General features: G+C 39.7%; 1 protein-coding gene across 39 annotated transcripts in view; it reads left to right on the top strand.

The window, feature by feature from the left end:
- Positions 1 to 11,371: 11,371 nt before the first annotated feature.
- The window catches only part of LRRFIP2 (LRR binding FLII interacting protein 2), a 97,810-nt gene continuing 82,811 nt past the window's right edge, over positions 11,372 to 26,370 (top strand). For 10 of the 39 annotated variants that reach the window (XM_059664263.1, XM_059664270.1, XM_059664271.1 and 7 more), the window contains exons 1-2: positions 11,963 to 12,233; positions 25,715 to 25,856. In XM_059664263.1, coding sequence (XP_059520246.1) covers positions 25,767 to 25,856 — 90 coding nt within the window. In that variant the 5' untranslated portion in view covers positions 11,963 to 12,233; positions 25,715 to 25,766. Of the gene's footprint in view, positions 11,395 to 11,769; positions 11,910 to 11,947; positions 12,234 to 13,734; positions 13,758 to 14,724; positions 14,881 to 25,714; positions 25,857 to 26,370 lie in introns of those variants that run through there. The other 29 variants (XM_059664259.1, XM_059664258.1, XM_059664260.1 and 26 more) reach the window with 17 other exon arrangements.

Genomic DNA, 26,370 nt, shown 5'->3' with positions numbered 1-26,370 from the left:
CTGTCCCTTTGAAGCCTCTAATCTAGGGATAGGCAAGCTCTTCTGTGAAGGACCAGAAAGTAAACATTTCAGGCTTTGTGGACCATATGGTTCCTCTCACAACTACTCAACTGGCCGTAGCAGCGGTAGTCAGTACATAAACAAAACGGGTGTGGCTGAGTTGCAATAAATAGACACTGAAGTTTAAATTTCATGTAATTTTCTTGTGTCCTAAAATATTGTTCTTTTGATTTAAAACAAAACTAGTTCAAAATGTCAAAAATAATTCTAAGTTGGCAGGCCATACCAAAGTAGGTGGTGACCAGATTTGTTCCACGGGCAATAGAACAGTTTGGCAACTGTGCTCTAGAAGTTCCCAGTTGAAATAGAGGAAATATTGACTTAGGAAATTCAGATTATAAAAGAGTAATAGGCATTATTTATGGAATATATGGTAACTTATTTGTCTCTTCAATTGATGAGAATGTATTCGAGGATGTAACTACTATTAACTGGATAAGATTTTTGTTATTTCCAGGAATTCCTATGTACATAGGAGAATTCAGGAAGATCACACTATATGCTACACTTCTCTGTATTTGCTTCTCACTATCTAATTTTATAATGTACTAATTACACATTCATTGTTAACATAGAATAACAGGAAATAAGGGGCTTTTAGATATAAATCACCTAGTCGTTTAGAGTAATAAGGATGCCTAACATTTGTATAGCGTGTGATAATTCACAAAAATTATAGTTCCATATTTTATCTCTTAAGATCCTCATAACAACCCTGGAGGCAAAAAGGCAAGGTATTTATTAACCTAATTTAGAGAAGAGCAACCTGTTCAAGATTACACAAGGGACAGGGGAGGAGGAAGAATATTCTGGGGCACACCTCTGAATCATAATCAGAGTTAGTAGTTCCCATAAACTGTAATGATACAATTGTGTAATTCAAGAGCTGGGTAATGAGTAAATCCTGTTTTACCAAGCAAAGAACGTACCACGTCTCACCACAGGGAGGTCTCTGGTTTGTCAGCACAAACCCACAGGTCTAGATCAGTGGGAAATCTAGACCTCCTCTTCTCTCCTTGCTCTACCCTCTTCCCTCACGTGAGGAGCCACAGTGATCACAGTCAAGGCTGACTGCTCTGGAAGGTGTTACCCTAGCTCAATGGTCGGCAAACTGTGGCTCGCAAGCCACATGCAGCTCTTTGGCCCCTTGAGTGTGGCTCTTCCTAAGCCTTAGGAGTACTCTAATTAAGCTAATAACAATGTACCTACCTATATAGTGAACAGAGAGCTTTTGGGACAGGAGGAGAGAGCAGAGAGAGCTTTGGGGACAGGAGGAGAGAGCAGAGAGCTTTTGGGACAGGAGGAGAGAGAGCAGAGAGAGCTTTGGGGATAGGAGGAGAGAGCAGAGAGCTTTTGGGACAGGAGGAGAGAGCAGAGAGCTTTTGGGACAGGAGAGAGAGCAGAGAGAGCTTTGGGGACAGGAGGAGAGAGCAGAGAGCTTTGGGGACAGGAGGAGAGAGCAGAGAGCTTTTTGGACAGGAGGAGAGAGCAGAGAGCTTTTGGGACAGGAGGAGAGAGAGCAGAGAGAGCTTTTGGGACAGGAGGAGAGAGCAGAGAGCTTTTGGGATAGGAGGAGAGAGCAGAGAGCTTTTGGGACAGGAGGAGAGAGAGCAGAGAGAGCTTTGGGGACAGGAGGGGAGAGCAGAGAGCTTTTGGGACAGGAGGAGAGAGCAGAGAGCTTTTGGGACAGGAGGAGAGAGAGCAGAGAGCTTTTGGGACAGGAGGAGAGAGCAGAGAGAGCTTTGGGGACAGGAGGAGAGAGCAGAGAGCTTTGGGGACAGGAGGAGAGAGCAGAGAGCTTTTTGGACAGGAGGAGAGAGCATGCCTATCCACTCATGTGCCTATTACTAAGCATTAAAACTTAACAGCCCATTTCACCTAATCTTGTTTCCTCTGTCCTAACACTCCCCCCATTCCCTATGAAGCATTTTGCAGGAAATTCTGGAGGTCACAGAATTTCATAGTGTATATGTCTAATAGACAAAAGACTGTTTTCAAAAACACAGCTACAGTATGACACAGACAAAATGATTAACCCTTATTTAATAATAATTCCTTTATATCATTTAATATCCAGTCTATGGTCAAATTTCCTTATTGTCTCAAAAATGTCTGTTAATAACTGGTTAGTCAAATCAGGATCCACGAGCTATATTTGGTTGTTAGGTCTCTTATGTATCTTTTAAATTTATTAAGGTAATTATACGTTAAAGAAATCCTGTCATTTGTCCTGCAGAACTTTTCATATTATGGGTCTCGTTAATTAATTCCATCTTCTTGGTGTTGACACTTTCCTCTATTGTTCATTCTCTTCCTTCTCAAAAATGGATATTTACATGTACAGGCTTGACTGGATTCAAACTCAAAGTATTTTGGGATGAGCAAAAATACTTCACAGGTGATTCGATATATGATTCTGTACTGCATATGATGCATATGATGTACAGCTGTTCGACTTCTAGTGATGTTAAAATTGATTGGTGGGTCCAGGTGTTGCCAACCCAACCCATCCATTATAAATTTTATCCATCAACCTTTCACCTAATGGTTTTATTAGCCATTGATGATTGTTATTTAAATCTATTATTTTATTAGATATTTCCAAAATGGTGATTTAAAAATTTTATCATTTCGTTTATATTTGTTAGTTGAAAATATTTGATACAAAATGACTTTTCCTTATTAGCTCTTTAGCTATTCTAAAATACAACATGTATAAAAGGGCAGGTTAAATATCTTATTCTTCCTCTTCATTTACCAATTACCATTACCATATAATAAAAGGCTAATATGCAAATTGACCAAATGGCGGAATGACCAGTCACTATGATGTGCACTGACCATCAGGCGGCAGGCTCTCAACACAGGGGGAGTGCCGCTCAGCCAGAAGCTGGGCTCACGGCTGGCGAGCACAACGGCGGAGGCGGGAATCTCTCCTGCCTCTGCAGCGGCTCTAAGGATGTTCAACTGCCAGCTTAGGCCCGCTCCCCATGAAGAGCAGGCCTAAGCCGTCAGTTGGACATGCCCCAAGGGCTCCTGGACTGCGAGAGGGCATAGGCCGGGCTGAGGGACCTTCCCCCTACAAGTGCACAAATTTCGTGCACTGGGCCTCTAGTTACCATTTAATGTAGCAACTTAACCATAGTAACTTTTATAGGTGACCTGTAACTTTTCTCAGTATCACTATAAACTTGTCCATGTTAACAATATTGGTGTGATAAATGATTTAGGACATATTCTGTAGGCAGTGGTGAGCCACCACAGGCAGTTTCCAACATTCAAACATAAAGTATACCTTAAAAAATATCTAAAAAGCGAACAATAAATTTACATGTTTTAGGAAGAATATTTCCCTGAAGAACTGAAAAGATCAAAATCTCTGAATACACCTAAAATTTTAGGTACAACCTTTAATAGTAAATTTTTCTGGGGTTATGTTTTTGTTCTCTCATTTCTTCTTTTCCTTCACATAATTTACTGGCCTCATTTCATGCATATCTGGTTATCTGATTGAGGCTAAAAATTTACTGCTTCTGGCACGCCTAATGGTTTCCATCTTTATATCATTCAAATTACATTGATAAGACCTACATTTCCCATGACTAGGATTTACACTTTTGTTTTTATGAAATAAGAGCAAATAAATACTCAAATAACTGAACACTAACAATTGAACACTATTATGTGAACAAGGACGGGATGTGGCTCAAACTGAAGCACTAAGAGCGAGCACCACATCGCCGAAACCGGTTTGGCTCAGTGGATAGAGCGTCGGCCTGCGGACTGAAAGGTCCCAGGTTCGATTCCGGTCAAGGGCATGTACCTGGGTTGCGGGCACATCCCCAGTGGGAGATGTGCAGGAGGCAGCTGATCAATGCTTCTCTCTCATCGATGTTTCTAACTCTCTATCTCTCTCCCTTCCTCTCTGTAAAAAATCAATAAAATATATTTAAAAAAAAAAAAAGAGCGAGCACCACTGTGTGAAAGCTCAATCAATGTTCTTGTCAGCTGAAAAACCAAAGCCAGATCTGATGTGTAAAAGGAGGGTTAGGTGTTCTGATGCAGAATGCACAAAACTCTGTTATCAGCTGTGACATGCTGGATTGTTCTTGCATCTCCTCTAGACAGTTTTAGGAGGGCAGGAGCCACACCTGTATTGTTCATTTACTCCCAGCATCCAGTACATAGTTTGGTTTTGTTTTTTTAAATGAAAGAACAAATGATGTATGCAAGGTAGGAGAAAAAATCTACAATGGTTTTGAGCAGTGAGAATTATAATAGATCTACTTTGTAGTTATATCTTTTGTATATTTTGGTGGGGTATTGGTATTATAAGCTACTTTTCTTTAAAAATTAATTTATCTGAGTACAGATGGAATACATTTCATCTAGGAATATTTGGAAAAGTAAACAATCAAATCAAATCAAATCAAATCACTGATCATTCCATTTCTTAAGGTTAACATTTGGGTGTTTTTTCCATTATTTGCCTATGTCTGTATAATATTAAACAATATTGGCATCATCTAGAACAGTGGTTCTCAACCTGTGGGTCGCAACCCCCTTGGCGGTCCAATGACCCTTTCACAGGGGTCGCCTAAGACCATCCTGCATATCAGATATTTACATTACAATTCATAACAGTAGCAACATTACAGTTATGAAGTAGCAACGAAAATAATTTTATGGTTGGGTCACAACATGAGGAACTGTATTTAAAGGGCCAGAAGGTTGAGAACCACTGATCTAGAACATATTGTTTAGTAATGTACTTTTTACATTTAAATGCATAGTTGACACTATCTTATGCTACCTTCTCCTACAATAGGAATTTTAATGGTTATATGCCATTATATTTACTTTTTTTATAATATTAAAAATTCATTGATTGGTTTTTATTTTTATTTTTAAAAATATATATTTTATTGATTTTTTATCAGAGAGGACAGGAGAGGGATAGAGAATTAGAAACACTGATGAGAAACACCGATCAGCTGCCTCCTGCACACCTCCTACTGGGGATGTGCCCGCAACCAAGGTACATGCCCCTGACCGGAATCGAACCTGGGACCCCTCAGTCGGCAGGCCGACGCTCTATCCACTAAGCCAAACCGGTTAGGGCCATTGATTGGTTTTTAGAGAGAGGGAAGCAGAGAAAGGTAGAGAGAGAAAGAGAAATATTGATTTGTTGTTCAACTTACTTATGCATTCATTGGTTGATTCTTATATGTGCCCTAACCGAGACTTGAACCCACAATCTCAATGTATCAGGATGACACTTCTCATCAACTGAACTACCTGGCCAGGGTTCCTTGTATTTAAGGTAACCAGACCCAAATCCAATTTCCAAAACCTAAATTTTGGTGAACAGGACCACAGGACAGTGATTACGATCAGTATCGTGTTTGTTAATTAAAGCTGGCTATTCCAGGGCTTGCGACAGCTCCAGGGGGTGAGATTAACTTCAACAACTACCCATTTAGCTTGGTTTGATTTTCTGCCAGTCTCATCACCAACTTGAAGCAGGTCCTACAACAGAGAATGCAATGTTGTGTCCAGGGAAGCAGCAAACCAGAGGAACCACCCCAAATCCCAGAATAGAGCCAACATTCTCTTTTCACCAAAGTTATCAATTTTCTGCGGCAAAATTTGAACTAAAATGTAAAAATGCCATACAATTCTGATCAGACATCTTGTAGGGTAAGTAACCTGTTAGTATAGAAAGGAATGAAAATGGTGAAGCTGAAACGAAGCTTGAGAAAACATATTATTTGTAGATACATTTTGCTTTTAAGATTCCACAGTGTGTAAATGTCCTTCTAGAACAGCGGTTTCCCAACCTGTGGGTCGAACGACCCTTTCACAGGGGTCGCCTAAGACCATCGGAAAACACATATATAATTACATATTGTTTTCGTGATTAATCACTATGCTTTAATTATGTTCAATTTGTAACAATGAAAATACATCCTGCATATCAGATATTTACATTATGATTCATAACAGTAGCAAAATTAGTTATGAAGTAGCAACAAGAACAATTTTATGGTTGGGGGTCACCACAACATGAGGAACTGTATTAAGGGTCGCGGCATTAGGAAGGTTGAGAACCACTGTTCTAGAAGATAAACTTGAGCAGATGGATCTTCACTGGCTTCTGTAGTGGTTTCCCAGGCATCTTAGCTAGCAGCCACCCTGGCCCCAGGGTATTGAGTGCAAATAAATGTTTCAGGTGACTGACAGTAGGAAAGAATTGTAGGACAAGAAACTACCTGCCATACCTGTGCTGAAATACTGACCCTTCCAGCTGGTTAAGTTCTATACTCAGTCATTTCCTTTTTGTGACGTTCACTCATCAATGACAAGTTAATATTTTCACCTGGTGATTCAGGGGTAAGTGCAGTATTGTGTATGAAATTGGAAGGGAGTCAAAGTGAGTGCCATGACATTATGAACTTCTTTTAAAAGCTTACAGGAGGAACAAAGCCTAGGCCTTTGCGTTACTTGGCGTAGTTACTTGACCTTTAGTATTCATTTTCTTATTTTGCTGACAGTACTTCACTTATTTTCTGGGCAACCACCCTCTCCTATAGTCTATGTTCTTCTTTGGGTGAACCAGACGTGAAGCATATGACTCATAATTGGCCAATCACAGCACAGAATTTTTCCAGCTCCAGTTAATTTCTTTAGGGATGGGCGGGTCATCATGTTGGTTCCATTAGTGAATCCAGGAACTACTGGGAAGGATCTCTTTCATGCTGGACTGAAATCTTGCTGGGCATGAAGTCTGAGTCTACTGCCAAAATGGAGGAAGAGAGCTGAGCCTTTTTTTTTTTTTTTTTGATAAGAAAATTTCTTTTGTCTGACTTGAAATGAGCACGGGTGGCAAAAGATCAAAAATTCTAACTCTATCCTTATTTTCTCAGGACAGCTAGAAGTGTCTAAATTAAAAATTTGTAAGAAAATTGATGCTTGCCCTAACCGGTTTGACTCAGTGGATAGAGCGTCGGCCTGCGGACTGAACGGTCCCAGGTTCAATTCCGGTCAAGGGCATGTACCTTGGCTGCGGGCACATCCCCAGTGGGGGTGTGCAGGAAGCAGTCAATTGATGTTTCTCTCTCATCGATGTTTCTAACTCTCTATCCCTCTCCCTTCCTCTCTGTAAAAAATTAATAAAATATAGTTAAAAAATAATACCACCTACTATAAAATATTCTTGCCAAAACTAATTGAACGAATGAATGAATCTGATTAAGCTCTAGCGCCAATTTACTAAAATGCCGGGGAAACTACCCTTCAGTGATGTAGCCAGCAAAATCTGGATGGGGAAAACTAAAGGACAAACAACCCAGTTTCCTCAATAAATACATTGCAAAGGAAAAGAGAGAGAGAGAGAGAAAGGGGAAACCTATACAAAAAAAAAAAAAAAAATTGATGCTTTATAACACAAAAGAAATTAAAACAAAACAAAACAACAACTCTACATTAGACTAGTTTATTATATGAGTATTATAAAATACCTTCCAGGGATATGGCATTGTAAGATCTTTTCTTACGAAATGTGTAATCTGCTTGGGAAGACCCAACATTAAAAGTCTAAACTCTTTAGAATACAAGTGAATTGCAGACGGAAATGCATATAACATTCTGAAAGGCAGTATAAAGTAACTGATAACTATCTACAAACAAAGCCAGCCTAGAACAAAAGCATGGGTAAGAGGCTTTAGGCTAAACTCTGGGTATTTCTAATTGATTCTCCAGGTATGGTTACTTGTATTCCTATTCTTTATATAGATTCATACATTTCCTACCTGGATATTTTCTCCGAATTACTGACTTTCATATTCAATTGCCTCTTTGATATCTCTGCTTAGATGTCCAATGGGTATTGCAAACTCACCTGTTTCCAAACCTGCTTCAGGGGTCAGAGGCTGTATAAAACACACACATACACAGGTTGTCTAAATTTGTAGGTTTATTATGACATGGAATAGTGTAAGCAGAAAAAAAGCAAAAATCTTACAAATGAATAATTTTTAAGCATGTTGACCTCCAGAATTTTTTAGTCAACTTGTAATTCCAGATGAGTACCATAGCAAGCTTATTGACGGTCATTTACTATCTAGGAAAGGGAGAAGAGCCAAGTCAAGTACAATAGAAATGAATTGTGGCAAATGGTAATTTTTTTATATAATGAAACAAAAACAAACTAAAAATCTAAAGAAGATAGGCAGATGTCAATTTCCTAGTTTTAGCAATCTATTATTAGAGGTAAGTAAGAGGCTACCAATGGGGGAAACTGGACAAAGGACACACAGGACCTCTCTACTATTTTTGTAACTTCTTGTGAGTCTACGATTATCTTCAAATCAAAAGTAAAAGAATAAATAGTAAGTCTAGATAAGAAGGAATTTTTAGAAAGAGAATATTTGTTACATTTAAAACAAATACACACAGTTGTAAGGAGTTAACCAAAATTTTGAAAATGCTTTCAACACACACACACACACACACACACACACATACTCTTTACAAATAAAGATATCAGGCTCTGAAATGTGGTAATTATTTTTAATGTTTGAACTAACAATGTTTATCAGAGATGTATATAGAGGGAAACACAGTATTATGCTTGCAAAATACAACTCAATTTTGTGAAAACCATGAAAATGAGAGTTTGCTCTTGAAAAAGGAAAATTTGTTTCCTGACATCATCAAAGAAAAATGTGAAGGATCTGATATGAAAGGAACAAAAACGTACAAATCCTACTACCTCATTCCGCAGAACTGTATAAACACTTCCAAAATTTTCCTTCATCTATTAATTTTTCCCTAAAGCAGCCAGCCCACACAGACTTGGGGGCATACACAAGTCAGAATATTCCATCAAGATATGGGAACACATATTTTTGGCAGGAAGGTCCTAAATGTGCAGGGAAAGTCTGCCTGTGAAATAATTCAGAGTGATGCATTTAGTCAGAACCCCCTTGCAATAACAAAATGTTAGCATCATCTATAATAATAAAAGTGTAATATGCTAATTAGACCAGACAGGTGAACGGCCTTCCAGATGTCATTCCGGACAAAGCCGCAGCGGCAGGGGCTGAGGCAGAGGTGGTTAGGGGAGATCAGGCAGGCAGGCGAGCAGTTAGGGGCGATCAGGCAGGCAGGTGGTTAGGGGCGATCGGGCAGCCAGGAGACTGGTTAGCGGTGATAAGGCAGGCGGGCAGAGGTGGTTAGGGGTGATCAGGCAGGCAGGTGAGTGGTTAGTGGCGATCAGGCATGCAGGTAGAGTGGTTGGGGTGATCAGGCAGGCAGGCAGAGTGGTTAGGACCCCTGAGGGATCCCGGATTGTGAGAGGGTGCAGGCCAGGCTGACGGACCCACTCCCCCACCCCGTGCACGAATTTTGTGCTATGGGCCTCTAGTACTTTATAACATTGTTCAGAATGTTCAAAAGACACATGACAGTATAAACTCTTAAAACAACTGGAATAGTTTTTATGGTGCCAAATAGAAAGCCAGTATCCTATAAAGGGAGAAGTAAAACACAGAGAAGTTCCAAAATTGCCTCATGTATAGTCTATGTAAAAGTATATTTCGTAATAAAATTCTAAAAGCAACATAGAAATCTGCTTGGCTGGACACTTTGCTTATATTGCCCTCTTAAATAAATACTAAAGTACAGCAACATGGTGTGAAGGGAATTAGGCCAGAAGATCTGAGTTCAAATTTTAGTTCTTCCATCTACTAGTTTTGTTAACTTAGGCAAGTCACAATCTCTCTGAATCTCAATGTCTTTGTTACTAAAATGGGTATAGTAACCCCCATATCTGAAGGTCGGTCCAGTGCTGAAAGGGATATTTAAGTGCTTTCACAATGCTGTGCAAATCACAGGTACTCAGTAAGTGTGAGCTCCCTCCCAGATTTCCCAGAAGACACAACAAAATATTTCTTGGTTAGTTTGGTCTGAGCCAAAACAAGTGGTTAGAATAAAATAAAAAGGGCAAGAGAGTTTCATCGTAATATTATCCAAACAATCTTTGGATTAATTATGCAGTTATATAAACTGATATTTAATAAACATTGAGGCCCATCATTGTGGCTCAGTGGTTGAGCATCATCCTATGAACCAGGAGGTCACGGTTGGATTCCAGTCAGGGCACTTCTCGGGGTTGCAGGCTTGGTCCCCAGTAGGGGGCGTGCAAGAGGCAGCCGATCAAAGATTCTCTCATCATTGATGTTTCTATCTCTCCTCCTCTCCTTTCCTCTGAAATCAATAAAAATATATAATTTAAAAATATATTAAAAAAAGAAAAAAATCGCCGTAACTGGTTTGGCTCAGAGGATAGAGTGTCGGCCTGCGGACTGAAGGGTCCCAGGTTCGATTCCAGTCAAGGGCATGTACCTTGGTTGCGGGCACATCCCCAGTAGGGGGTGTGCAGGAGGCAGCTGATCCATGTTTCTCTCTCATCAATGTTTCTAACTCTCTATCCCTCTTCCTTCCTCTCTGTAAAAAAATCAATAAAATATATTTTTTTAAAAAAAGAAAAAAATCATTGAGTTTATTGATATTATTCAGGTAATGCATTATTACCTGAATAGGTGCTCTTTCTTGCAAATCAGCTTTTAATTTTGTCTTTTAACTGATTCGGCAAGATATGTCATTCATCCTTTATTCAGAGCATAAAATAGTATGCTCTTTTGGCAAGATTAATCTCCTCTTGATCCCAGGTAAAAGTTATTTTGCTCACAGATCTGAGAAAAAGTGACACGGAAAGAGAAACCGTGAAAGGTTAATGAAATTGTCTTTCAAGGCCGAGGGTATCATGCAATGAAGCATGTGTTGAGGTCTCACTGTCTGCAGACCAAAGTTCCCTACTTCATGCCTTGAACCTCTCCTATCAATGGTGTAGTCCAAACCCCCATGAAGTCTACAGGGCGAGCAGGCCTCCTGAAACTACAGAAGCACAGAAACAGCCCCTAGAAGGCTTTGGGGACAGGTTCTTAACATAGAATCCGTGGGCTTTTATCCAGGGGGTTCTAGAACCAACCCTGTAGGTAAAGTTGTGTCTACGTGTATTTCCTTCTTTTTCTCAGGAGGCTGCTCAACTGCCACTTCCCTCTAGTGGTCTCGTCCAGCCATTCTATCCTGCCAAAAGGTACATAATCTCTCTCATCACTGTTGTGTCATTTCCTGCAGAGCCTTACACAATCTGCCATTACCTTGCTTGCTTGTTTAAATCGGTCTACCACACGGGGAGCAGGGTCCTGGTCTTCCTCCAGTGCCTTGGACCTTGTGGGTCTGCAGAGGTGCTTCTGCAATGAATGACAGGTCCGTGTCTAGCAGGTATCTAATGGACTCTGTGTGCATTCCTCCTCCCCACTCCCCACCAGTCTTCTCGGGAAACGATTTTTAAAATCACGCGTTTTCATTTTGGACATCGGGCTGCTAGCATTTCAACCGCACCCACTCACCCTCTCACCCCCGTTTCCTACAGTCGGAACTGCCACCCCGGCCCACTTACCCAAGCCCATGAGGGTGGACAGTATAGAGGCGACCAGGTCAGGTGCAGCCTTGAACAGAGGCGCGCATCCATTCACATCCCTGGCCCTGGTCGAGGACCCGGAGGAGCCACCTCTAGGCCGCCGGGCCTCTGCCTACCGGCGGCCGCACTCCGCCCCCTCCGTCCGGCGGGGTCCCCGCATCTCGCGAGGCGGGGCGCGGTGGCCGGAGCCTCGCTCCCCCCCGGCGGCGCGCCGCTCGTCGCGGGGCAGCCGGGCGCACACGGCTCGGCCGGGATCAAGCCCAGCCATCGAGCGCGCGGCCGCGGCCACAACTACTTCCGGGTGAGCGGGTCGCCGACCCCGTGGCCCCGCCCCTCCGCCGCCTCCGCCTGCCGCTCGGGCTGCGGCTCCTCCCGGGGGCTGGTTCCCGCTGCCTGAGCCGCGGCGCCCCGGTGACACCGGCGTGACTGGCTGACCGGCCGCCGGCACCTGGAGCTGCCGTGTCCAGCCCGGCCCGCCTGGCCGGGGACCTGGGACCGAGGCCGCCCTTCGCGCCCCTCGCCCTTTGCTCCCCGCTCTTCGCCCCGGCGGGCTCCCGGCGGGCGGGCCGCGCTCCGGCCCTTCCCGGGCGGCGCCGCCGCAGCCGCTGCCCGCGTCCAGGGACAGGTAAGGGCTGCTCTTCCCCGCGGTCCGGGGGAGAGCGGGGACCGGGGCCTCTGCAGCCCGGGGTCCGCGCCGCCGCTGACCCCTGCTGGGGGCCGGGCTCCGCTGGAGCTGGCCGCGTCCCCGGGCGGGCTCCGGGGTCAGGGTCGCCCTCCGCCTCCCGCGGTGCCCGGCTTCTCGTCTGATGCCGAACGCGCACCCTGCGTCCTCGCGGGGGAAAGGTGTTGCTCGCCTTGTAGCTGCTGAGCGGGCTGCTGTCCCTCTGCCCCGGGTGCCCGTGGCGCCTTCCCCTCCTTCCCGGACGCGGCACTCTCGGGTCTGTCCCAGCCGGTCCACCCAGGGAACGGTGTCGGGCCGGTGGAGGGCGTAGCATTTTTTTTTTTTTCTTCCTCCTTGACCCGAACTGAAGTGCAGGCATAACTGGCGCTGGCTAGGAGCGTCAGGCTGCATGCTTGACTAATAGGGGGTGTTATGCACACCCGGATTGTTAAGTTATATAGTCCAGCCAGGCCTGCTTCTCCTGCCTGGGAAGATCCTGTGCGAAGCAGGAAGACCTACGGAGACCCACCTTGTTTCCTTTATTATGGAGGGCAGAGCGGGGTGAGCGGGGGAAGCGGAAAAGTTCAGGGGTTTGCTCTACTTTTTTCACTGCGGGAGTTACAAATAATCAGGCTGCTGCGATGTGGCGAGGGAAATATTTTTTATCCTACACTTTAATTTGTAGCTCGTTTTCTTTGAGTTTCCATTTAATGACTCAGCATTTCTGCCATAAATAGGAAAAAAACACACAAACACCTGTCGAGTAGGTTAATTGACTCAAAGGTGTGTGAGGATAACAGTGTGGCCATTCCTTTTTTTAATCCACGAAAGGAAGAGAGTGTGGATACAGTGATGGCATCTGAGAGGGAGAGGCAGAGGCAGAGGCAGGGGATGGATGGCTGATTTTCTTAATGTTTAAAATAACATTTTTTCAAGATAACATTTTATTTTGGGGATAAATCTGTTTTTGGAGGAGGCACAGTGTTGCAGATAAGAGTGAGTTGGCCGGGATTGGAGGCTTGCTGTGGTTTGACAGTCTTGCAGAATTAACCCTGTTTTACCAACATCATGTTCTGTTTAGCAAATACAGAAGATGATGATCTAGTATTCTAGGGATGTAGAATAAGAATTTTGGAAAGGGTGATTCATATAGGAAGTTAGGTCACTACTTGGTGAATCATTGATTTGGATCTTAAAATTGGAGTAGAGGAAAGCTAGGCATTTGTTGCTGCCTGTTTTATTAGGTGCCTTCACTCATTTTATAGAAAGTATTGTATCACACTTGGTTAAGTTTGTAGCTGGATATTTATTGTCATGAAGTGTGGTAAGGAAATAAAAATTGAACTTTTGCAGAATGTTTGGGTGTAGAATTGTTCGTTAGTTCCTAGGTGGATTGTTGTGATTTTTACCCATATTTTGCCCAATGTTGAAGATAAATGAAGGGCTCCAGAAACGACATCAGTAAAAAGGAGAGCTACCATCCTTAAGGTAGGGACAAGTTCACTGAAAGAAACTGCAGTATACGAAATAGTCTTTTGAGTGAAAGTTTGCACCCATTTTGCCAATCTATCTTTAAAAATGTGGAATGAGACTATATCTAGTGACTTCTTTACTTAAGTTCTGGTGTAGAAGAAAGTGTACTGAAGTTGTCATTTATTATTGGAATGAATTCATTTAAAACTAGAAATAACTTTTTTATGCTGAAATGTAACTTGATCCTTTTGGCTTTTAAAATGTTTAGCAAAATAACTTTGAATCACAGAGTTCTTGATACTCTTAGACTGTTTTCCTTTTCTTCTTTCTGGAATTCAGCTTATTTTACCTTGATTCTCATTTATAAAGAACTTCAGTTATCTGTGATAAAGTAATGGTAAGTTTACCCTGTTGGTCTTGCTTACCAAATTCCTTTAATTCTTTGACTAAATTTTGGCATCTTGTTTCCTAGATTATTGATTCTTAATTCAGAATGTTCCCTTATGCTGCTTTTGGTTTTTGTCCAGCCAATAGTGACATAAGAGTTTCAGTTCCCCGTGATCAGAGATCCCCTTTTGGAAAATCCCCCGTGGAAACCACCGTCACCATGCTGATGGTCTGGACAGGTAGATACTGAAGAGAAGCCTCCTTAGGTCAGGATTTAAGCATCTCTGCAATGAAAGAAATAGTGATAGTGAGAATATATTTGACAAAGTAGATTCTTTATCTCTGAAAACAAAAACAAAAACAGATCTTTACTAGAAATGACAGGGAGGGAGCAGTTTATTACAAAGCTCTTTGTGAACTGGTTACCCTGCTCTTGGTGTAAAAAGGAACAGAATTGATGATGGATAGAAAAAAAATCTCCCTGCAGTGTGCTGGGAATGTTGATGAGGGTCACTTAGGAGGAAATAAATTCTTCTGTCCGCACCATAAGATCACTGCACCTACAAAAGGCCCTTTCATAACCTTTTCCTTTTAGATAGTTGCTTTCTCTCTGGAGACTCTGAATGGAGAGATGGTCCTTTAAACAGGAAAACATACTACCGTGTCCAGTTTGCAAATAACGAGTAGACTTTATGACCATCATTTCAGAACTCTTAAACTTCAGAAGGAAGAAATTATGCAAATTTACCCTGTGAGTAAAATAACTGTCCATTTCCTCCATTTTCCCCTTTAAGATGATAGATAGGACACCTGTGGAAATAATTAAAATATTTTTTTAAAATTTATTGATTTTAGAGAGAAAGAAGAAGGGGGACAAAAAGGGGAGGAACATCAATTTGTTGTTCCACCCATTTATGTAGTCATTGGTTGTTTCTTGTATGTGCCCTGACTGGGGATCGAACCCGAAACCTTGGCATATCCAGATGATGCTCTAACCAACTGAGCTACCTGAGCAGGGCAAAATGATTTTGTGTGTGTGTTGCCCATTGCACTTTTAAAACTTATTGGCCTATAGTAAATTGGGCCAGAGTTAAAAGGAATCAAACAATGGGCTAAAAACTGGGTTTATCATGTTATACTTTTTCATTTGTTTTATTATTTGTTTATTTTGGTGGGAGACAGAATTCTATTTCTTTTAAAAAAATAAAAAAAATAGATTTGTATTGATTTCAGAGAGGGAGAAGAAGAGAGAGATAGAAACATCAGTGATGAGACAGAATCATTGATCGGCTGCCTACTGCACACCCCTTCCTGGGGATCAACGCTGGCATGTGCCCTGACTGGGAACCGTGATCTCCTGGTTCATAGGTTGATGCTCAACCACTGAGCAACACTGGCCAGGTTATTGTATTTCTTGAAGAAACTCTGAGATTTTTTGCATATGCATGCTTTTGTTTTGGTCTAGTGGTAGGGTCAGCAGTAGATAAGAGAAGTTGGTTAAGAGGGGAAAAATGGCATACATGGAAGGAGAATGCTCACATTATGGATTCAGTAGATTTTTGTAGGACATTTTAAAATTGATAAGACATTTAAAAAGAAAACGTTATATAGTGAAAAGGAAACTTCCTTTCTATGCTAAACTTTTCTCACTCCCCCACCCTCTAATCCAATCAACCACTGTTAATGGTTTCCTGTGTACCCTTCTCCAAATTTTCTATTACATATGTAATCACATATGTTTAGGAGAAATGTCCTATTCCTTTCATTCTTACCCTTGATATGCTTTAGAGCTCTTTCTATATTAGTATATAAGTCCATCTGATTGTTTAAAACTTTTTAATTGAATTTATTGGGGTGACATTGGCTAATAAAATTGTATAAGTTTCGGGTGTACAATTCTATAATGCAACATCTGTACATTGTATTGTGTGTTCACTACTCTAATTCAAGTCTCCTTCCATCACCATTTATCCCTCCTATATCCTCTTCTACTTCTGCTGAACCACTTTCCCATCTGATTTTTTAAAAAGACTGGATGTCCTGCCTAATGTAGATGAACCATAATTTATTCATTTTTCATAATTTATTTTGCCATTTCCTATTAATAGGCATTTAGATTGTTTGTAGTTTTATACAAATGCTGCTATAGTGAACAACTCATTTATAAGTCTTTGTACTAGTCCATGAGTATGTGTATGGAATGTATTTCTGAAAGTGTAATTGCAGTATTGTGAAATCTAAAAATTTATTTCAATCTTATGTTGGGCTTTATTTTATAATAGAAGTTAACTTATTTCTTAACCTTGCAGAAGGAGAAAGGAGCTCTTAATTACTTGTATTAATTCTTCTTCTTTCCATTTAGAAAAATACTGCAACTGTATTTTAAGACAATTTAAAACATTTTAGAGTAACAGGTAGTTAATTTTATTTGTCCTGGTCAGGATAAATATACTGTAGCTTAAGGACTGGTACTGTTATGGACAAATCACTTCATTTATAATTGGTAATAGTTAAATGAATACCTTTTATAGTAGGTTGATTGTTTTAAAACTTTATGACCAATATCGATTAAAAACATTGTATATCGTTTAACTTCTTGCCCTGCTGAAGTCTGCTACTATGTTATTAGTCATGAGGGAAATAAATAACCCAAGTCTCTTTTTCCTGTATCTTCTTCATCCCACTCTATTCATAATAAAATAAACCTCTGTGGAGTTTGAGATCTAAAAATCCTTTTGCAAACCAGAGTGCTATTGATGGGTTAATTTCCCAAGGCAGGAGGTAGGCACAGATTCAGTCTTTACTTTGCAGAGTGTGGTGAGCAGGATAAAGGAGGTTTAAAATTTTTAATTTCTATCTTACGGAGCTCACTCATGACTAGAGGAGATTCAGGAATCTTTGCCCTTTTAACATGAGAAAGACTAGAGAAAAATAAGTGCTACGGGGCTAATGTGTTACGATGAAGTTGGAACTTGTGAGTGGCAGTTTCCCTGGCTGGTGCCCAGGGTCTATTTTGAGGCGTTGTCAAAGCTTGCCTGACAGAACCTACCACATAACTGTAATCTGTCCTGGTCCTGCTGTGAATCCAGAAGGCCTGCGGTTTAGGGAAAGTGGCATCCACAGAAGAGGGAGCCTGTAAAGGACATTTGCCTTCAGAAGATTAAGGCTACATTTTGGGGTGAAAATCTGCTTCGCATGCATACCCTAGGATCCAGTGTTTTGTCTTCCTTTTTAAAGGAAAGAGCACAATCAAGGAAAACTAATGAGCAAAGTGTTTGAGGAAAATGTGCACACACAAGAGCACAGGACTGTATCAGGATTGATATTACATTCTGTTTCTGAGAGTGTTTGCCAAGAATCAGCCACATGTTTTACAACAGGGGAAAAGCATTACTATTACTGGCATAGGGAGGCCATGCCCCTAGTTGAAATAGTTTAATTGAGAGACCTTCACACTTGTCATTGGGATCAAAAGGATGAGCTGTTTTGCAGGATTATTTTGAGTTCATACAGAGATTAGCTTCTGCCCAAATTCTCATTCTCTTCTTCCCATAGAGCTGTTAACAGTGCAATATCATGAAGTTATCTCTTTAAACTCTTGGTTATTATCAGATGGTAGCTCCCAGCATAGCTGCCTGTACCATGTGCTTCTCATAAAAACCTTGGTGTTTCCTATACTTAGACAATGAAGCACTGGAGTTTAAAGTTCTTTAACTGATCTCACTTGTTAGACTAGAAAGCTGTAAAAGAGCTTAGGGCTCCACCCTTTGGACCAAGGTTCATGTCATCATTTTTAATTGTAACCTGTATTGCAGTAAAGGTTGTTTGAGGAGTTTGGCATATAGACTTAATTTACAGATGCAAAGCCTGTGTCCTTTCCTTTACTTTAGGTTAGGTTGTGACTTCAGGAAATTAGTTTTTTCTTGCCCTTGGAAATTTGGTTGGTAGCATTTGATGATGAAGATGTTTTTAGTATTCAATGTGAGAAGAAAAAAATAAACTGCAGTGTTTTTTTGGTTTTTATGCTTTTCTATTCCTATTACCTGATTTATTCCTGTTATCTTCCTTCCCTGTTTCAGCCTTTTACTCCCTCCCCCCTTCCCCCCCAAAAAAAGTGAGGTCAGAGCAGAGGTGAGATGGTGGACAAGAGGTTGGGAAAGCCTCAGAGTACAAGCTTTACTTGTACAAAGCATGCATATGAGCATGTTTTGATTTTCAGAAGTGGGATATTAAAACCTTTTTAAAAGAATCATAGTTCATCTTTTCCATTGTTTTCACTTTGAACTCTGTATATCTTGGTTTTCCGTCATTATGAACACCAACATTTTAACTAGTTGGGTTTTTTTTTCTTCACACAAGGACATGTTCACTGACTTTTAAGGGGCGAGAGATATCAGTTGGTTGCTTCTCCTACATGCCCCAAATGGGATCAAACTCACAAATCCTAGGTATGTGCCTGACCAGGAATTGAACCTGAGACCTTTTGATGTATAGGACAACACTCCAACCAACAGAGCCACACAGGCCAGGGCTTAACAACTTTTACTATAAAATATATCTACTTAAAAAAAAAAATAAAAAGTAAAATAAAATATATCTACTGCTTTAGGAAACAAATTTTTTTAAAGTGTGTTTTTATTGATTTTTAGAGAGAGAGAAAGGGATAGGGAAAGAGAGGAAGAGAGAGGGAGGGAGAGAAGTATCTATGAGAGCGTTGCCTCCTGCACACCCCCTACTGGGGATTGAGCCTGCAACCTGGGCATGTGCCCTGACTTGCAGTTGAATTGGTGACCTCTTAATGCATGGGTGGATGCTCAACCCCTGAGCCACATAGGCTGGGCAACAAGTTTAATTTTTAAGTTACTTGTTCTGATCGCTTCGTTATTCTTTCAACACCCCCCACTTTTTTAAGTGGAAACATTTTACCAGCTAGGAGCACTCTTTTGGCTCTCTGTTTTCTAAGTTAAAGAGAGTACAGTATACTGTATGCAGAGGATTAGGATGTTTAAATATTTATTTTCCTGTTAAATGGTTTAAATCATTAATAATAACAAACACTACAGTTAGTAAGCATACATGTTGTTGCTTTAAAAAAAATTCAGTTAAATGACCCAAGGATTATAAGACTAAAGAAAGAAATGGGGGGGGGGGGGTTGGGGGGGATCAATTTTGGAGTAGGTGTTTCTTCTCCTGTCATGGATATTACTATATCTAAGTGGACCGTCAAGGAAATGAGATAGTCACCGTTAACCTCTGTTACCAAACTCACCTTTTGTTACCCATCCCAAGTTGTTGTTTTTTTCCTAAATTGTGGTAAAATATACATGACAAAATTTACCATTTAAGCCATTGTTTAAAAGTATTTTTTTTGTTGTTGTTGATTCAGAGAGGAAGGGACAGGGAGAGAGAGATAGAAACATCAGTGATGAGAGAGAATCATTGATTGGCTGCCTCTTGTACACCCCACACTGGGGATCAATCCCGCAACCTGGTCATGTGCTCTGACTGGAGATCTAACTGACGTCCTGGTTCATAGGTTGATGCTCAACCACTGAGCCATGCTGGCCAGGCCTTTTCTCTTTATTCTTATAAAAAGGAACCAAGTGTTGGTATTAGGACTTTTATGAGTAGAAGTAAGTGCAACTTAAGGGGAACTCATTGCATATATCGCTGGATTGGAGTGGCACTTGGATTAGCTACTCTCACAGCTGTGCTGTTTGTTAGCTCTGCTCTTCTCTGCAATCATTCCCCATGAACATTATACTTATATTGCATTATGTCTCCTTGTTGCCTTCTGGTATCTTGCCTACCATTCAGGATATTTGTTTGCCCTTTCTATCTAAGGAAGGTTTAAGCTACACAAAGCTGACCGACAAGCATGGCTTCAAAGAGGGAAAATGTTGACATCTTCCTTTCTCATGTAAAAACTAGAGGCCTGGTGCACGACATTCACAGTCCAGGACCCCTCGGTGGACATCCCTCTCCCAGTCCAGAGCTCTTGCAGTCTGGGACTCCTTGCTCCTTACCGGCTTCTGGCTGAGCAGTGCTCCCCCTGTGGGAGCACACTGACCATCAGGAGGCAGCTCCTGCGTCTGCCCCCTGGTGATCAGTGTGTGTCATAGTGACCAGTCGTTTTGCCATTTGGTCGATTTGCATATTAGGGTTTTATTATATAGGATTCCTTTCTCATATAAAAATATCTTGTGTTGCTATTATTTTTTTTTCCAGTGAGTGAGCTACAGGGGGTGGAAGGAATCATAGAGGCCTTCAGGGAAACCTGAAAATTTCAAATAATTTTTCCCTGATAATAAAAACTTGTAGACTTAAAAATTGATGTGTTTTTTTCCCAGAACTTTGAGGACATTAGTGGTTGCTTTTTTGTTCTAATTTGACCTTTTGATTTGAGTCAGATTTTTAATTTTAAAGGTTAATTCAATGTTTATTCTGCTTAAAATTAGCAATGTGTTTTTCATTTACTTTGAATTTCATTATGTCTCTAAGAGTGATGGTTAAAGTTAAATCTGGTAGAAAATTATGGCTTTACCAGAGATGACCAACATTAGTTTTTAGTCCTACTTTATTGAAAACCAAAAAATTGTGGAATGAAATTGTGGAATGAAATTAAGAAAATATTTTTCATTGCAGTTCTCAGTTCCTGGGACTCTTGTTTACTTAGTTGTCTACCTTCTCATCCAGTTAGTTTTCCCTCCAACATAAAAATTTTCAAACACACAGGAAAGTTGAAAGAGTTCTGTGAACATGCATGTACCTGCTATCTGGATTCCACTATAATGTTTTATTATACTTTATCACCTATCTATACTCTATATTCATTCCTCTTATCCATTATTTCTACGTTTTTGGATGCATTTCAAAATAAGTAGCAGATATCAGTACACTTCAACCCTAAATATTTCAGTATGTGCATCATTGACTAGAGTTCAATATTTGCTTAGAGGTCTTTTTCTTTTGAAGTAAAAATTGTATAGACTGGCTAGGTAGTTCATTTACACCAAGTCCCGATACACCAAGGTTGCAGGTTCGATCACCAGTCAAGGCACATACAAAAATCAACCAATGAATGCATAAATAAGTGGAACAACAAATTGATGTTTCTCTCTTTCTCTCTCAAATAAATAAATAAATAAATAAATATTTTTAAAATTACATAGAAAGGTATGCATAGATCTTAAGTGTACCATTTAATGACCTCTATCTTCTATTTTCTAAGTCAAGTGTTCAAATAAGGCTATTAATAACACCCATTATTAGGTCACAGTCCCAAAACCTGTGTATTCATTTAGATTTTCAAAAATAGACTGAAGACCACAAAGTACCTTAAACATTTTTAAATTTCATTATGTAAATATACTGAATAGTATAATGATTATACTATAGGCATTTTTATTTTTTTAAGGCACTTTTATTTTTTCCAGATTGTTCCATGCTTTAGCAAAATTTCTTACTATGGCTAATGATATCATCTAATGCATGGTGTAGGAAATAACTTGAAGATGTTTTTGGATAGTTAAAAGTATGAAATTGTAAAGAAAGGCAAGGATTGCCCTTTTATCAGCTTCATAAACTAAATATGTAAAAGAGGTAGTTATTCAAGATACTTTAAACAATTATGGTGCTTTATAAGTTTATTAAGTGACTGCACTTAATGCCTATGTCACATTAACCATGTTAAATAGTGGGACAGTTGTTTATGCTCTACAGATGAAGAAACCAAGGCTCAGGCAGTAGGAAGGACAGTGCAGCAGTTGCTTGTGCAATCAGATGAACTCATGCCCTCTCACTTGAAATCCCGTTCAGTGGGAACAACTGCAGTCACACTGCCTTTAGTTCAGGTGCCATTCCAGATACCGTGAATTGCTTATGAATAACTACCAAGTGTTTCATTGTGCAGACCAGAGTTATCTGTAATGACAACTCTGATGCAGAGTTGTTACCATGCCAGTGTTTTGAGTTCTCCATGATGAAATGCTTAGATATGAGGGAACTGCAACTATCAGTATCCAGACAGAACTAAGTGTGCTGTATTTAGAATGTGACATACTGACATTACATACACATTCTGTTCTCACAAAAGGGAACAATCTCATGATTGAAGTGCCACTTAATGTGGCAAAACGCCTGTTTTTCAGAAATGTGTTATATGAGAAGAACATTGGGGAAGAGAAAGCCTTCCTGATGTATCTATTTTGGAAGGTTTATATTCCACAGCATTCTGAAGGTACTTCCCTTCTTTCCCTTAGATCAGTGGTTCTCAACCCTCTGCCCCTTTAAATACAGTTCCTCATGTTGTGACCCAGCCATAAAATTATTTTCATTGCTACTTCATAACTATAATTTTGCTACTGTTATGAATCGTAATGTAAATATCTGATATGCAGGATGGTCTCAGGCGACCCCTGTGAAAGGGTCATTCGACCGCCAAAGGGGTCGCGACCCACAGGTTGAGAACCACTGCCTTAGATAGACCAATACGTAATGACAAAACCATCTGGAAAAAATCAGCTTGACATTGTCTGGGTAAAGGACTTGACAAAATGCAGGCCTTTTGTTTTTGTTGGTGTAAAGGTTTAGCTCTTGGTGTAGTCGATACCACTAAGGAAAAGCTGGGAGAGAGGAGCATGGCTCCTCAGGAAAGTGTCCTTTGGGATAGAAACTTACTGAAAGTCCTTTTAGGATAAGAAACAGAAATAATATATTTGAGTCTTTATCCTTATTTTTATCATTTTGTTGAAAAGCAGTTTTCCATTGCCTATGCCAGAAATCTTTCTTCTAAGGTTTTTCTCCTATCACTGATATAGAATGTTCTGGAGTTATTAGAAGATAGATTGCATAGGAGCTGAACACCTTTAAGGATGCCTGCCTACAGAGTACAAATAATATAATTCTTCAAAAGCACTCGATTGTTTTAATTTTATATTTTATTGATTTCAAAGAGGAAGGGAGGGGGAGAGAGATACAGAGACATCAGTGATGAGAGAGAATCATTGATCCACTGCATCCTGCATGCCCCACCCTGGGGATCAAGCCCCAACCCTGACCGTGCCTGGGAATCGAACCATGACCTCCTGGTTTATAAGTCAACCATGGAGCCACGCTGGCCCGAAGCACTGGATTGTTTTATTAAATTGGTAATGGTTGGTCTGCCTCTTGTGCAGTTGAAAAAGGTGATAAGACCTGGCCAATCACATAAAAACCTAGATACCCTCTGTAGGTAGGACAAGGAAGACAGGCAAGAACTTATTCCCATTTCCTGTTTATCCTCTTCCGCTGTCCCTTCCTTTTGTCATCTTACTCTCCAAACTGGTTAGCCTGAAGCTTGTTGAAACAGTTTTGTTTTGAGGCATTTGTAAGAAAAGATAATTTAAAATTTTTTATTGATTCTTTTAGAGTTAGAGAGAGAGAAAGAGAGAGAGAGAGAGAGAGAGAGAGAGAGAGAGAGAGAGAGAGAGAGATTTGTTCCACTTATTTATGTATTCATTGGTTGATTCTTGTATGTTCCCTGACCTGTGATCGAACCTGAAACCTTGGCATGTCAGGACAATGCTCTAAACAACTGAGCTACCCGGCCAGGGCCAAGATAATTCTTTATGTAAATCTGTGTGCTAGGCATATCCTGGCAGGTCTAAAGCCTATGGCAGTACTAGTTAAGAAAGAAGCAAAATGGATTCTGGGGAAAGAGAAGAAAAAAGTGTATTCAAAAGTGTACCATCATTATTGGCTTCGGGTAGTATGCCTCAGCTGTATAGTATATTGTGCCTAATTTGGTTGTGATCCACTTTGAGGCCAATTTATTCTTTGAGCCTTGGATTTTAATATTTTAATTTTTAAAAAATGCATGTATCTTTCTCCAGTGCTATTGAAATTTTAGAGAATCAAGAAAAAGCAAAAAAAAGCATCCATAATCCTATCCTCCTAATGAAACTACTGTTGCATATACTTTCAGCAACATCTTTTTTCTTCTGTAATTATTTTTGTGTGTCTAGAATTAGAAAATGCCTACGTTTTTGTCTCATGCTTCTGTGAAATGTCTTTCAGTGTGTCCTTGAAAAGCTGGCTGGACAATAATTGGATGATACCCAGTAGTATGTTAGCTAAATTGTCATTCTAGTCTGAAAAGGAACTTTGTATTGCCTGCTGCTTTTTTTTCTCAGTAGGTGATTAATATTTGTGCACCATTACTATTAAGTAAGCTATGAATGATCTTTAAAATTATGCTGAGGATGAAGAGGATGGGAGACTAATGAGAAAGTTGTGTTTTTCAGAAATTCTCCTGATTAGTAGCTCAGATTTATCGGCTGCTACTTTTAGACATTCATTCTTTTGTTTGTTTCCATTTAAATGAGTTCTTTTCTTATATCCAGATATATTTTCTATGGCAGAGTAATAAACTATCATCACTCTTCATTCTGATTGACAAACATATGGGGAACAAGAAATGATGCCAGATAAAATGAGAATGGCTGGAATTTTCATTGGAGAATACTTTTTTGGAAGAGTGGATAGATTGATGGAGTGGTTTTGTTTTGTTTTGCCTGAATCAAGTAAATTCCAGTACATTAAAGTCACTTATAGTTTTAATATAGTTTATTCTGTTAGGACAAATTTACTTGAGAATTCTTTTGTGACTCACAGTGTAATGAAGTTTTGCAAATTTATTGTGTTAAAATTAGAAAAATTTTAAGTTAATGGGTGTTTAGCTAAATGAGCTGTATTTCTCAAGAAGTGGGAGTTCATACAAATTGGGATGCAACTCCCATGATAATCTTTAATTTCAAATATGTACCTTGTGTTAGAAAGGTAGTTAGATGGTCTTTTTTGTAATCGTCTTTGTTATTTAATCTTGAAGGATTAATTTTTCTTCTCTTCTATTTTCTTCTAAAAATAGACCTATAATACTTACAACAATAATGGATCCATAAATATATTCTTAATCATCGGCCTACTTCAGTTTTGTTTATCACTATATTTGGCACCTCCATACTACCTGGCAGTAGCAGGGACTCAGATATTTGTTGATGGACAGTGTTGGTTATTGTTAATTGCAATAAAATAAACCTTCATTTGATCTTTATGTGGTAATGGGTTAATTGGAATTTTCTAAAATTACACTAAAAAGCCAAGTTACCTTTGTGACTTTAAGACCTACATTAAAATATTTTGAATGTGTTCTCTCAAAGCTTTAGGCTGAAGAACTTTTCTGAAGTTCCTCTCCGCCCTCCCTCTAGCCTCTAGAATGGAAATAGATTTTAGAAATAGCTGTAGTAATTTTAAACAAGTAAAATGACTGTTGACTGCAGTTTTCTGAGGCTAATGTAGTAACACGTTCTCATAGGTTGCCATGGGTAGTATGGTAAAAAAGTTTTGAGAGGTTCAGTAATTAGTATAAAATTAAATATTCTAAATATTATTGGAATAATTTGATAATGAAAAAAGTATTTCATGATTAATTTTAATTTATATGTATATACATAAATATTTCTCTTTTTAAAAAGTGAATGTATAAATGAATGTTAAAACTGCACAAAGAGAAATATCCTAAATTATTCTATTTCTGTTTATTTCAGGGCTGAAAACAGACTGAATTATCTTTCAGAGTTATAAGACGATCAAGACAAGATGGGGACTCCTGGTTCTGGAAGGAAAAGGACACCTGTGAAAGACCGATTTTCTGCAGAAGATGAAGCTCTGAGTAACATTGCCAGAGAGGTGTGTGTGGAAAACCCCCTCTCAACACTGACATGTACAGATGAGAATGTTGTAAAAATGCTGGGGTTAGAGAGTTATAGACGTTCATTCATTGAGCTAGTTTCAGAATGTTTGCTATAAATAATGTATTTGACTTCTGAAATACTGTATTAGAATTAAATATAGTTGCCATCTCTTTACTTGGATATTTATTCAACTCATTCAAATTAATTTTTCATTTTCTTTTTGTGGATAATGTGAGTTCTAGGTACTAGAACTAATATATTCATGTTTATAATTATAATTATAGTCCTAATATATTGAAATTTAAAATTAATCTTCATATTGAAACTTAAGGTAATTAGAATCTTGAAAATATGATAACTAGATTATAGATGTCATTGGACTATATACAGTTAATATGTATATTACACAGGAGGCACTGTGTAAATGTTGATAGAAATAATCCTTATTTGGTATCTGCTCAGATTCAGTGTCTTAGCTGTTTTTTTTAAATATTGCAGTGGAATTTTTA

The sequence above is a fragment of the Myotis daubentonii genome, chromosome 14 (assembly GCF_963259705.1).
Source record: "Myotis daubentonii chromosome 14, mMyoDau2.1, whole genome shotgun sequence".
Lineage (NCBI taxonomy): Eukaryota > Metazoa > Chordata > Mammalia > Chiroptera > Vespertilionidae > Myotis > Myotis daubentonii.
Note: the sequence above shows the minus strand (reverse complement) of the source record. Positions and strands in the feature narration are given on the sequence as shown.